This window comes from Pan paniscus, chromosome 10 (assembly GCF_029289425.2).
Source record: "Pan paniscus chromosome 10, NHGRI_mPanPan1-v2.0_pri, whole genome shotgun sequence".
Classification (NCBI taxonomy): Eukaryota; Metazoa; Chordata; class Mammalia; order Primates; family Hominidae; genus Pan; species Pan paniscus.
The window spans coordinates 36,544,008-36,558,414 of NC_073259.2; the positions used below are offsets into that span (position 1 = coordinate 36,544,008).

The window sequence follows — 14,407 nt, forward strand, 5'->3', positions numbered from 1 at the left end:
CACTATCACGTCAATAAGGCCCACCTGTTGTTTTTGAAAGGCACAGAAAAGCTAAATCCAGTATTACGCAAACAAGGAAAAAATTATTTTTATTATACAACTATTTAATAATTTTACCCATGCATTCTCGGTCTGAAGAGGTTTGGGAAATATTCCTTTTTTGTAATGATGTCCAGAGCTAAAAGTAAATATTCCTCCTGGGCCAAAAGTCTCTGGAACCTATTCAGTTTCTGCTGCCTCTTCACCTTCTCCACATTCAAACCGCACAAAGTCTACTACCGACACCCCCTGAGGCTGCACATACTGCCCCAAGGTAATGGAGGGATCCAGCAAATATGGCTGGGACAGCATCTTAGTCTCTGCCTCTCCCCCAGGCTCATCGTCCAGGGAGCCAACAGTGAGGGGGGCCATGCCCACCACATGCTGCCCAAGGCGGCGGCCAACATCTTCAAGGTTTGTTTTCTGTTCAGACGTCTCACAGATGACCAGGGCCCCATACTTCCCCAGCACCAGCTTGTGAAGTGAGGGACTCTGCATTGCTCCGTGGACATAAGAGCCAACGTAGAACCCAGATGGCACCTTCACCCATGCAGCTCGTTTAAGAATCATGTTTTCTCCCAGTTTTCCTATTAAAAAAAGCAAAAACAAAAAACCAACACACCAACAAATTGTGATGTCTGTGATGGTACCAAAATATGCACAGAAGAGGCCCAGTTTGGAAGACAGTCCCTTTGCATTTACACAGGATATGCAGTAAGATGAAGAGATACCATTTTCAGTTTTTGTAGAAAGAGGAAAAGGGGTATGGGGCAGGAGAGCGGGAGTGGCGGAAGTGAAGAATACCTTTATGAAGCACCAACTATGTGCCAGGCACTCTGGTACTTAAAAACAGGCTGGGTGTAGTGGCTCACGTCTGTAATCCCAGCACTTTGGGAGGCTGAAGCGGGTGGATCATCTGAGGTCAGGAGTTCAAGACCAGCCTGGCCAACATGGATGAAACCCTGTTTCTACTAAAAATACAAAAATCAGCTGGGCGTGGTGGTATGCACCTGTAATCCCAACTAACCAGGAGAATCACTTGAACCCAGGAAGCGAAGGTTGCAGTGAGCCGAGATCGTACCACTGCAGTCCATCCTGGGAACAAGACTCTCTCCAAAAAAAAAAAAAAAAACAAACATAGGTTGTGGTGACACAAGTATGTGTGACTCAGGTCTCAGTTCTGCCTATTTACTGACTATATGACCTCGGGCAAGTGACTCAATGACATAATCTCATTTACTAAATCTATCAAGCCTTTGTTTCCTCACCTTTAAAATAGAGACGAGACCACCTACCTTTCAGGGTTTTGGGGAGAAATAAATAATATATGTAAAAGCAGCCAGGCGTGGTGGCTCACGCCTGTAATCCCAGCACTTTGGAAGGCCGAGGCAGGCAGATCACCTGAGGTCGTGAGTTTGAGACCAGCCTGACCAACATGGAGAAACCCCGTCTCTACTAAAAATACAAAAAATTAGCCAGGCATGGTGGCACATGCCTGTAATCCCAGCCACTCGGGAGGCTGAGGCAGGGGAATTGCTTGAACCTGGGCAGCAGAGATTACAGCGAGCGAGATCATGCCATTGCACTCCAGCCTGGGCAACAAGAGCAAAACTCCATCTCAAAAAAAAAAAAAAATTTATGTGTGTGTGTATATATATATATACGTGTATATATATACACGTATATATATATACACGTGTATATATATATACACGTGTATATATATATACGTGTATATATATACACGTATATATATATATACGTGTATATATATATATACACGTGTATATATATATACGTGTATATATATACACGTATATATATATATACACGTGTATATATATATATACACGTATATATATATACACGTGTATATATATACGTATATATATACACACACACACATATATATATGGAGCATTAACTAGGGCCGGGTGCGGTGGCTCACGCCTGTAATCCCAGCACTTTGGGAGGCCGAGGTGGGCGGATCACAAGGTCAGGAGATCGATACCATCCTGGCTAACACAGTGAAACCCTGTCTCTACTAAAAATACAAAAAATTAGCCGGGCATGGTGGCAGGCACCTACAGTCCCAGCTACTCAGGAGGCTAAGGCAGGAGAATGGCGTGAGCCTGGGAGGCAGAGCTTGCAGTGAGCCGAGATTGTGCCACTGCACTCCAGCCTGGGCAACAGAGCAAGACTCCGTCTCAAAAATAAATAAATAAATAAAGCATTAACTATAGTATCTGGCACATAGCACTCAAATGCTAGCTACTATTACAATAAGCTTAGGCTTAGAGAACTTAGGTAACCCACCTAGTAACACAAGGCAGAGTTAGAATTAAAACTCAGGTCTGACTCCAAAGCAATTAAGTGCTTTTTCCCACCATCCTGAATACTCCATAACCGACAGAGACAACTCCTGATCATCCCTTCTATCCGGAAAAAGTCCACAGCTCAAAGCTCCATGTCATCGGATAGTTTCAATTTCCTCTCATCAAAAACAGAAAAGATAACATTGTCAAGAGTTATTTATGAGAACCATAAACAGATTGTAACTTATTTTTCCCCTTTCTCTCAGGATGTTATTCTCTTCTAACAGAAGTCCAAATAAGCCAAAAGGTAGAAAGGGGTAGGAGAATAAACAAAAGGGTCTGTATAAGTATGCCTGGATTAGCCATAGTCATATCTAAAAGTAATGAAAAAGGAGAATCCAGAAACTAAAACAAATTTTAAAATAGCTCAAAGCATATACCCAATAGTTAATTCCCAGAAACTGACAAGGCTGAAACACCCAGCTCTTCCAGAATTTCTTAATAAGCCTCATACATAGCTGTCTGCCTGGTTTCTCACCCATGACTCATTGAAACATCATAGATAATACAAGATGACCTGATAAAAACGGAATTGATGCCTTGACTGGAAACTTCAGATTAGTAAATTCCCAGCAAGCTCCAACCCTTCCCTACCACCCACCCTCCATCAAGGATACTTAGGAAGAAAGCAAGATCCCCGCTAGTCCGACCACAATGATCCAGATGTGGTTCCTATAGCCAACAGGCTCTAAAAGAATGTATCTTTACAAATTCACAACCAGATTTTTTGAAAAGAAAGATCAAATGCCTAAAAACAATGCTCCTCAATTGTCCTGCCACCTTTTATAAAGAAGAGGAAATAATCTTTAATGTACTATTTTCCCTACAGCATATACTAAAGTACTCAGCTGGAAGTCAAAAGGCCATCTCTGCCTAAAGACATGCTTTGTTTTGTTGGCACAGTGATGAAAATAATTTTAATTAGTTGCAAACAGCCAAAACCCGTGAGATTTTGGATATAAATCTAAATTCTTTAAAGGAATTTAGAAATTCTGATGACCCCAGGACTCCGTTTCCCTAGATATAACAATTGGTTAGAGCTTGGCAATGGGACTTCCTCCAGCAGCGTATGAGCTCTTTAAGATGCCTAATGTGGCCGGGCGCGGTGGCTCACGCCTGTAATCCCAGCACTTTGGGAGGCCGAGGCGGGCAGATCACGAGGTCAAGAGATCAAGACCATCCTGGCTAACACGGTGAAACCCTGTCTCTACTAAAAATACAAAAAATTAGCCGGGCGTGGTGGCAGGCACCTGTAGTCCCAGCTACTTGGGAGGCTGAGGCTGAGGCAGGAACCTGGGAGGCGGAGCTTGCAGTGAGCCGAGATTGTGCCACTGCACTCCAGCCTGGGCAACAGAGCAAGACTCCGTCTCGAAAAAAAAAAAGATGCCTAATGTTCCCTAACATCTAACACACACACCACTTCTCACGTTCGTATCATCTGACCCTTGTAGGCACATGATTCTTGACCTAGATTTGGAGGAACAAGATAACAAGAGATCCAGTCCCTAAATTCCAGTTTCCAGAACCTTTACAAATACTCACCAATTGCTAAAGCCAACTGATCCTTGAGTGAGCCTTCTCTGTCAGGCCCAGCTGGAAGTCCAGAAAGCTCAGAGGAATTCAAGAAACCCTAAGTGCACAAAGAAAACAAACATGAACTGATTCTGTACTATTCAAATTATCAAAAGAATAGGCAAAAATAGTCTATCTCTAAGAAAAGTATTGGCCAGGCGTGGTGGCTCACGCCTGTAATCCCAACACTTTGGGAAGCCGAGGCGGGTGGATCACCTGAGGTCAGGAGTTCGAGACCAGCCTGGCAAATATGGTGAAACCCCGTCTCTAACAAAATACAAAAATTAGCTGGGCATGGTGGCACATGCCTGTAATCCCAGCTACTGGGGAGCCTGAGACATGAGAATCCCTTGAACCTGGGAGGCGGAGGTTGCACTGAGCTCAGATTATGCCAGCGCATTCCAGCCTGGGAAACAGAATTGAGACTCCATCTCAAAAAAAAAAAAAAAGAAAAGAAAGAAAGAAAACATTATTTAAGACAACTAAGTGTAGACAATATTTTCATTAAGGCAAGAATGTTAAAAATTGGTAACAGTTCCATCTTTATAAACATTTTATTCTATCACTGCACCACCCCCAATTATATTCCACTCTCATCCTCCAGCCTAACTTCCTAGAATGTAATTTCCTAGAAATCAAGAACAATTATTTTCTTTTTCTTTTAAATATAGAGATGGGGTTTCCCTATGTTGCTCAGGCTGGTCTTGAACTCTTAGCTTAAGAGATCCTCCTGCTTCAGTCTCCCAAAGGGTTGGGATTACAGGCATAAGCCACTGCACCTGGCCAAGAACAGTATTTTCTTTTTTTTTGAGATGGAGTCTCACTCTGCCGCCCAGGCTGGAGTGCGGTGGCATGATTTCAGCTTACTGCAACCTCCGCCTCCCGGGTTCAAGCGATCCTCCTGCCTCAGCCTCCCGAGTAGATGGGACTACAGGCATGCGCCACCATGCCTGGCAAATTTTTATATCTTTTTTAGTGGAGACAGGGTTTCACCATGTTGGCCAGGCTGGTCTTGAACTCCTGACCTCAAGTGATCCACCTGCTTCAGCCTCCCAAAGTGCTAGGTTTACAGGCGTGAGCCACTGCGCCTGGCCAAGAACAATATTTTCATAAAATCATAAAATGTTAGAGCTAGATTTGCACATTTTTGATGGGAATGCAAAATGGTACAAATCCAATGGTGTGAAGTTGTAGTATCTAATAAAACTACATATGCATTTATCCTTTGACCCTGAAATCCTATTTCTATGAATTCACCTTGATGATATACTTCCAATAATACTGCACAAGATTATTCATTGAACAATTATTTCTAATCAGAAAATTTTAAAAACAGCCTAAATGCCCAAACATAGCAGGAGATTAAACTATAGCACATCCACACAACAGAATACTATGTAGTTGGAAAAAATAAAAAGGATGACCTTCATGAATTGCTATGGAGTATTTCCAGGACATATTATTAAGTGAAAAAAGCAGATTATAAGTGTATATGCATATTATACTACTATCTGTGCAACAAAGAACTATTTGTATAAATATGCTTATTTTTGCAAAAAGAAATACTGAAAGGATAACCACAATCCAATGACACTGGTTATCTAAATAAAGGGATGGATAGGAACGGGGTAGAAGGGAGAGAAGCAGTAAGACTCCTCTGAGCATACTTTTTTTTTGACAGTTTTAACTTTGAGGACTTTCTTAATGTATCTTATGTATTCAAAAATAAAATTGAACCTGGCCGGCCGGGCACGGTGGCCCATGCCTGTAATCTCAGCACTTTGGGAGGCTGAGGCGGGTGGATCACCTAAGGTCAGGAGTTCGAGACCAGCCTGGCCAACATGGTGAAACCCCATCTCTACTAAAAATACAAAAATTAGCCAGGTGTGGTGGCGGGCACCTATAATCTCAGCTACTCAGGAGGCTGAGGCAGGAGAATCACTTGAACCCAGGAGGCGGTGGCTATAGTGAGCTGAGATCACGCCATTGCACTCCAGCCTGGCTAATGAGAGTGAAACTCCATCTTAAAAAAAAAAAAAAAAAATCTGGCCCAGTGCCATGGCTCATGCCAATAATCCCAGCACTTTGGGGAGGCCAAGTCAGGCAGATCACTTGAAATGAAGCCAGGAGTTTGAGACCAGCATGGCCAATATGGTGAAACCTCATCTCTATTAATATAAAAAAGATTTAAAAAAACAAACCAAAAACCCCAAAGTGCTGGGATTACAGGCATGAGCCACTGTGCCCAGCCAAAAAAAAAAAACACACATTTAAAAAATAAAATTAAAATAAAATTAAATCAACACATATTTGGGGTGAAAATAAATACTGACTACAAAGAAATATAAAACTATATTTCAAATGAGTAACATAAGCTCACAGAAGGAAAAAAAAATCCAAATAACTAAACGGAGTCATTTGACCACCTAACTTCAATGTAAAGACAAAAAGAACTACAAATAAATCTTGAACTCCTTAGTAGTTTTGTTATTTGCAGTGGTCAGGGGTAGCAATTCTGAAACAATTTTGTATATATATTGTAACACTTAGTACATATGAGTACATAAGTAAAAACAGTAAACATATTGAAGTTGCTATGAAAAAGGAAGGATTGAACCACACGCACACAGCACATACACCTGCACTGTCTGCTCAAAGAACAAATGACATCTCAGTAGAAATCAGCACACCTGGCCAGGCGCAGTGGCTCATGCCTGCAATCCCAGCACTTTGGGAGGCCAAGATGGGTGGATCACGAGGTTCAAGGCCAGCCTGCCCAACATGGTGAAACCCTGTCTCTACTGAAAATACAAAAATTAGCTGTGTATGGTGGCACATGCCTGTAATCCCAGCTACTCGGGAGGCTGAGGCAGGAGAACTGCTTGAACCGGGACCCAGGAGGCAGAGGTAGCAGCGAGCCAAGATCGCGCCACTGCACTCCAGCCTGGGCTACAGAGCAACACTCTGTCTCAAAAAAAAAAAAAAAAAGAAAAGAAATCAGCACACCTAACATTCAAATCTTGGTTTCTAAAAACCATTCCCCAACTAAAAAGGACCAGGACTCCTTGAAGAAGTGGCCCATTCCACAGTTGGGGAAAGGAAAGTATGACATAAACCCAAAAGATAAGAATAAACAAAAAAGCCAAAAAGTAAGAAAATACTCAGAAAATAATAAGGACATATCAAAGGACATTACAGTCAGCTTGCATTGGTCAAATCCGCAGATAATTTGAGCATCAAAACGAATAATGAGTTATAACTTATTGTATAAAATAAGAACCCATGAGTCAATGTTAGTGCTGAATAAATCACTAAATAAAAAGGAGAAGGGAAATTTATTTCTAACAGTAGAATGACAACTATTAAAACTAACACATTTTGGCCGGGTGCGGTGGCTCACGCCTGTAATCCCAGCACTCTGGGAGGCCGAGGCGGGCAGATCACCTGAGGTCAGGAGTGCGAGACCAGCCTGACCAACATGGCAAAACCCCATTTCTACTAAAAGCACAAAAAAAATTAGCTGGAAGTAGTAATGCATGCCTGTAATCGTAGCTACTCAGGAGGCTGAAGCATAAGAATTGCTCGAACCCAGGAGGTGAAGGTTGCAGTGAGCTGACTCTGTCAGTACAGTGTCTTTGAGACACTGTACTCTGTCTCAAAGAAAAAAAAAATCCTAAATGTGATCACTGTCCTGTGGTTATATAAGAATGTCCTTGTTTTTACAAGATACATGCTGAAGGAATAAAGGATCCTGATGTCTGTAACATACTTACAAAAAGATTTTTTTTAAACAGTGATGATGACCGGGTGCAGTGGCTCACGCCTGTAATCCCAGCACTTTGGGAGGCCCAGGTGGGCAGATCACCTGAGGTCAGGAGTTCAAGACCAGCCTGGCCAACATGGTGAAACTCCCGTCTCTACAAAAATACAAAAAAAATTAGCCGGGCATGATGGCAGGTGCCTGTAATCCCAGCTACTTGGGAGGCTGAGGTGGAAGAATCGCTTGAACTGGGAGGGAGAGGTTGCAGTGAGCGAGATGGCACCATTGCACTCCAGCCTGGGTGACAGAGAGACTCCATCTCAAAAAAAAAAAAAAAAAAAGGGTAATGATAACATGTATATAAAAAGTGATAGGGCCAGCTGTAGTGACCCAAGCCTATAATCCCAACACTTTGGGAGGCCAAAGCAGGTGGATTTCTTGAGCCCAGAGGTTTGAGACCAGCCTGGGCAAGATGGCAAGACTGTCTCTACAAAAAACTTAAAAATGAGCCTAGCATAGTGGTGTGCACATGTAGTCCCAGCTACTCAGGAGTCTGAGGTGGGAAGACCACTTGAGCCCAGGAATTTGAGGCAGCAGTGAACAATGATTGTGCAACTGCACTCCAGGCTGGGCAAGAAAGCCAGATCTGTCTCTAAAAGAAAAAAAGAAGTGATAAAGCAAATACAGCAAAATGTTAATAAATGGCGAATCTGGAAAAAGAGTACACTGGGGCCAGGCATGGTGGCTCACGCCTGTAATCCCAGCACTTTGGGAGGCGGAGGCGGGCGAATCACTTGAGGTCAGGAGTTCAAGACCAGCCTGGCCAACATGGTGAAACTCTGTCTTTACAAAAAATACAAATACTAGGCGTGTGTGGTGGCGGGCGCCTGTAGTCCCAGCTACTCGGGAGTCTGATGCAGAATTGCTTGAACCCAGGAGGTGGAGGTTGCAGTGAGCCAAGATTGCACCACTGCACTCCAGCCTGAGTGACAGAGCAAGACTTCATCTCAAAAAACAAAAACAAAAACAAAACAAAAGGGTACACTGGTGTTTACTGGCAAAATCAAAGCTAAAATTTCTAGTTCAAGTGACTTACCTACTCAATACAATTTAAAAAAATAATCTCAACATTGTTTTCCATATGACTATGTAATGCCAATAATAATTAACATTTACCAAGACATCTCAAGAGAAGGATAAAGAAGATAAAAAAAGTTGGTAATAAACTCAAAAAAATTACTGTGAGTGGTTGGTTCATTTTTGCCTTGGCAATAAGGCTGAGTCAAAGGCAGAATGACATAATTCCTTTCCTTGATCCCTCTATGGATAAGAATATGCTTATTTTCCTAAACCATGTCTTTTCCAATCTCTCTCTTTTTTTTCTGAGACGGAGTTTTGCTCTTATTGCCCAGCGGGGAGTACAACGGCTCACTGCAACCTCTACCTCCCGGGTTCAAGCGATTCTCCTGCTTCAACTTCCCAAGTAGCTGGGATTACAGGCAAGCGCCACCACGCCCAGCTAATTTTGTATTTTTAGTAGAGACGGGTTTCTCCATGTTGGTCAGGCTGGTCTTGAACTCTCGACTTCAGGTGATCTGCCTGCCTCAGCCTCCCAAAGTGCTGGGATTACAGGGGTGAGCCATCACACCTGGCTCCAATCTCTTTATTTAGAAATTCTTTCCTAAGACCATTCCAAATTTCTGAACACAAAGCCTCAGATGGCTTCACTTGATCTGGCTAACTCCATTTCACTGGCATGCATGCATTCAATCATTCATTCATTCATCTGACAAAGATTTATTGAGCTCCAAATAAGTAGTGGGCCCAATTCTCTTTCACCAGAGATACAACAGTGAAAAGACAAATTCCCTGCCTCATAAAGCTTACATTCTGCTGGGGAAGATAGACAACACACAGATAAATTAAAATGTAATATATAAGCACCATAATAAAAAATTTTAAATGCAGCATGACATGGGGATATAGCAACGGGGGAAGGGTAATTCTATGCAAAGAGATAGCATTTAAGCAGAGATGTGAAGTAACGGAATGAGACATGAGAATGTCTACAATAGGAACAGCAAAAGACCCAATGAGGACAGCAAATTCAGCACACTGGAGACAAACCCCAAACTTACTTTACTGTATGTAGAGGGTTGATCCTTTAGGGTCTGACAATGCATCATGGTTCCAAGGGCTACTTGCTGGACCAACAGTTGAAATTTTAAATTTCTAGAAACAAAATCTGTCTCACAGTTTACCTGTGGGAACAAATTGATACAGCTGTATAAGCTGTTTAATGATAATTTCCAAAAGTGCCTTAAGGCTGGAGAGTAAATCAAGATACTGATAGAACAAGCTACAGACTCAACGGAAAAAAAAAGACTCCAAAATTTTAAAGCTACGCTTCCTCTCCTAGCCTGGAACAGAATGAAGTGATTTATGTTGGGCCAGTGAGTTAGCAATAGCCTGTATATTCAGAAGATGGTTCAATAATGTCCTGAAGGACTCACCACAAGTTCACCACTTACCTATGTCTGCACACCATCATCACCTCATTCTCCAGCCATCCCAACTCCAAACCACTTATGCTATTATCTTGTTTATCCCCATCTCTCACTCTAAACTAATCCACATCTGACTCTTCACCAATTATGGCCCCCAAACCTCCTCTAAAATACCTACTCTCTATTCAGTAACAATTAATATCATTAACTTATAATCTAACTGTTCCAGGAAACAATCAGTGACAAGGTGTAAGCCTGTGCCAGACTCACATTCAGGAGTAATATTCTAGACTGCCAGGCCATTTCTCATCAACACACCAGTACATTTCTATACTTAAACAAATTCGTAACTAATACCCAAGGTTTCATGAGTTTAACTTCAACTCCCCTTTATGGTTCTTAAACAGATCTCTTGTTCAAGAACAGGCCCCTTTAGGGCCTACTACAAGCTTTACACCCAAGGGACAGCTGTTCTTGGTATCTGGAATTTCCAACAACTCACCTCTACTAATACAGTTGTGTTTCCTTCCTGCAACAGCCCAATCAGGCCTTCTTTGGTCTTCCTCCCTTGGAGCTTGGCAGCTTTGCTCCAGCCCTCCTTCTGGGCCTCCTTGTGGAGCCAGATCTCTGCCTGTAAATTGAGAGGAAAAAGAGCAGACAACAAAGCCACAGAATTTAGAACTAAATGTAGTTCTAAGATATACTCAGGTTTCCTGATTCTCTAAATTCTCTAACAGAAACTAAAGTAATCTATCATTTACTAGCAGTCTACCACTAAATGCCAAATACCAGGTATTATTATAACTGGTGCCTTGGATGAATCTAATCTTCACAACAACCCTATGGGGCACACAGCTGTATTTTCTTTATACAGTTACGCACCACATAACGATATTTCGGACAATGACGGACTGCATATATGATGATGGTCCCTAAGATTATAATGGAGCTGAAAAATTCCTATTGTCTAGTGACACGGTAGTCCTCCTAACATTGTAGGGCAACATATTACCTACATGTTTGTGGCAATGCTAGTGTAAAGAAAACGTCTGTGCTGCCAGTCCTATTAAAGTATAGCACATACAATTACATATAGTACATGACACTTGAAACAATAACGAGTAACTATGTTACTGGCTTATGTATTTACTACAATACATATACTTTATTGTTATTTTAGAGTGTACTCCAACTTATAAACTACTCGGGTGGCTGAATCTCTTGAACCCGGGAGGCGGAGGTTGCAGTGAACCAAGATCAATCGCGCCACTGCACTCCAGCCTGGGTGACAAAGTGAGACTCTGTCTCAAAAAAATAAAAAATAAAAAAATTTAACAGTAAAACAGCTTCAGGCAGGTCCTTCGAGAGGTATTCCACAAAAAAAATTGTTATCATAGGAGATGACAGGTCCATGCCCGTTACTGCCCCTGAAGACCTTCCAGCAGGACAAGATGTGAAAGTGGAACACAGTGTTAATGATGATGCCACTCCTGTGTAGGCCTAGGCTAATGTATGTGTTTGTGTCTCCGTTTTTAACAAAACAATTTTTTAAGTTAAAAAAAGTTTTGGCCAGGCGCGGTGGCTCACGCCTGTAATCCCGGCACTTTGGGAGGCTGAGGTGGGCGGATCACAAGGTCAGGAGATCGAGACCATCCTGGCTAACACGGTGAAACCCTGTCTCTATTAAAAATACAAAAAATTAGCCGGGCGTGGTGGCGGGCACCTGTAGTCCCAGCTACTCAGGAGGCTGAGGCAGGAGAATGGTGTGAACCTGGGAGGTGGAGCTTGCAGTGAGCCAAGATTGCGCCACTGCAGTCCAGCCTGGGGAACAGAGCAAAACTCTGTCTCAAAAAAAAAAAAAAAAAAAAAAAGATATTTCAATAAAAAAAGTTTAATTTTTTTTTTTTTTGAGACAGAGTTTCACTCTTGTTGCCCAGGCTGGAGTGTAATGGCACGATCTCGGCACACCACAACCTCCGCCTTCTGGGTTCAAGAGATTATCCTACCTCAGCCTCCCGAGTAGCTGGGATTACAGGCCCTTGCCACCACATCTGGCTAATTTTATTTTTTTTTAGTAGAGACGAGGTTTCTCCGTGTTGGTCAGGCTAGTCTCGAACTCGCAACCTCAGGTGATCCACTTGCCTCAGCCTCCCAAAGTTCTGAGATTACAGGCATGAGCCACCACGCCCAGCCAAAAAAAGTTTAAAATTTTAAAAACAGAAAAAAGCTCATAGAAAAAGTGCATAAAGAAAAATATTTTGGTACAGCTGTACAATATGTGTTTTATGCTGTTATTACAAGAGTCCAAAAGTTTAAAACATGTTAAAAGTTTATAAAATAAAAATGTTACATTAAACTAAGGTTAACTTATTATCAGAGAAAAAAATTTCTTATAAATGTAATGTAGCCTATGTGTACTGTGTTTTAACGTCTACTATAGTGCACCGTAGTGTCCTAAGGCAGGCCTTCATATTCACTCACCACTCACTGACTCACCCAGAGCAACTTCCAGTCCTGCAAGCTCCATACATAAGTTCGCTATGGAGATATATCGTTTTTTATCTTTTATGCCTATTTACTGTACTTTTTCTATGTTTAGATACACAATACTTACCACTGTGTTACAACTGCCTACAGTATTCAGTCCAGTAACATTCTGTAACGGTTTGTAGCCTAGGAGCAGCTGGCAATTCCATATAGCCCAGGTTGTAGTACAATCTACCATCTAGGTTTGTGTAGGTACTCTATGATGTGCATAAGCCAAAATCTCCTAACGATGCCATTTCTCAGAATGTATCTTCCTAGTTAAGAGACGCATGACCGTACAGACAAAAACTACACAACTCTGAAAGATTAAAATGTCTAAAGTCAGCCGGGCGCGGTGGCTCACTCCTGTAATCCCATCACTCTGGGAAGCCGAGGCGGGCGGATCACCTGAGGCCAGGAGTTCGAGACCAGCCTGGCCAACACGGCGAAACCCCATCTCTACTAAAAATACAAAAAAAATAAAAAATAAAATAGCCGGGTGTGGTGGCGCACGCCTGTAATCCCAACTACTCAGGAGGCTGAGGCAGGAGAATCGCTTGAACCCGGGAGGCGGAGGTTGCAGTGAGCCAACATCGTGCCATTGCACGCCGGCCTGGGCCACAGAGCAAGACTCCGTCTGAAAAAAAAAAAAAAAAAAGTCTAAAGTCAGACAGTGTGGGGGCCCCACAATTTGACTCCTGAACAATCTGACTCCAAAGCTCACACAAACCCTTTCAGCTCCAGGGAACAAGAAACACCGTAACAGTCTGGTTTGTTAATCCTGGGATACTCAACTGCTTTCAAATAAGACAAAGTCAAGGCCAAGGTTGTCATTTAAGCCAGATTTCCACTTAGGGCTGTGCCATTATGGTCACTGAAGAGCAGTCTAACTTTATGCTCCCCAGCGTGACCGCCCCAAGAGTCTGAGGTCGAGCTCTAGTACTCCGCCCTGCACCCCTCCACACACACACCTGTTTGAGGTCCCCGCCACAAGTCTCCAGAGCTTTCTTGCAATTTACAAAGGAGTAGCCTGTTTTCCGCCGCAGCTTCATGAGAAGCTCCTTGCTGGAGGCCGAGGCAGACAGACGGGGCCCAGCATGAAATGTGTGCCTTGGCTGGGGCGACTGACGCAGAAGAGACCCAGCCTAGATGGGATAAGAAAGGGATGAGGAGCAGGAAGCAGCAAACTCCAGAGGGTGGAGGGTACACGGGCAGGGAAGCGACCTTAGGGAGCGGACAGTGTGCAAAGGGGGGTGCACCGGGGCTGGACTGGGCAGAGGCAATGCTGTCGGGGAAGGTGAGATGGAGTCAAACGAGGTTGGGAGGAAGGGAAAGGTACAGGCGCACAGGAGAGCTGCAGGGACAGCAGGTCGGTACCAGCACCAGGACTTCTCACCGGGTGGCTCCCGGTCCGCGCGACCAGGAACACGCGCAGCGACCGCAGCAGCGACATCTCCCTGGCCGCGATAAACTCCCTCCGGCGGGCGCACTGGTGAGGCAACAAACCTACGGCGCGGCGGAAGGGCCAGAATTCTCCAGCGGAACGCACCAAACGAGTATGGTGCCACCTGCTGGCCGGAGGAACACAGTCCTCGCCTCTACTTGATTTCTTGAGACGACACATTTCT

The 14,407-nt window shown here is 43.3% G+C and overlaps 1 protein-coding gene across 4 annotated transcripts in view; it reads right to left on the reverse strand.

Annotated features, from left to right (window-relative positions):
• TSFM (Ts translation elongation factor, mitochondrial) overlaps window positions 1–14,348 on the reverse strand; it is a 21,964-nt gene extending 7,616 nt beyond the window's left edge. The window contains exons 1-6 of one of the 4 annotated variants that reach the window (XM_063593379.1): window positions 14,157–14,323; window positions 13,751–13,924; window positions 10,756–10,884; window positions 9,885–10,007; window positions 3,957–4,044; window positions 64–626 (exon numbers count right to left, since the gene is read on the reverse strand). In XM_063593379.1, coding sequence (XP_063449449.1) covers window positions 220–626; window positions 3,957–4,044; window positions 9,885–10,007; window positions 10,756–10,884; window positions 13,751–13,831 — 828 coding nt within the window. In that variant the 5' untranslated portion in view covers window positions 13,832–13,924; window positions 14,157–14,323 and the 3' untranslated portion in view covers window positions 64–219. Of the gene's footprint in view, window positions 1–63; window positions 627–3,956; window positions 4,045–9,884; window positions 10,008–10,755; window positions 10,885–13,750; window positions 13,925–14,126 lie in introns of those variants that run through there. The other 3 variants (XM_063593380.1, XM_003824828.6, XM_008978468.5) reach the window with 3 other exon arrangements.
• Window positions 14,349–14,407: the final 59 nt, after the last annotated feature.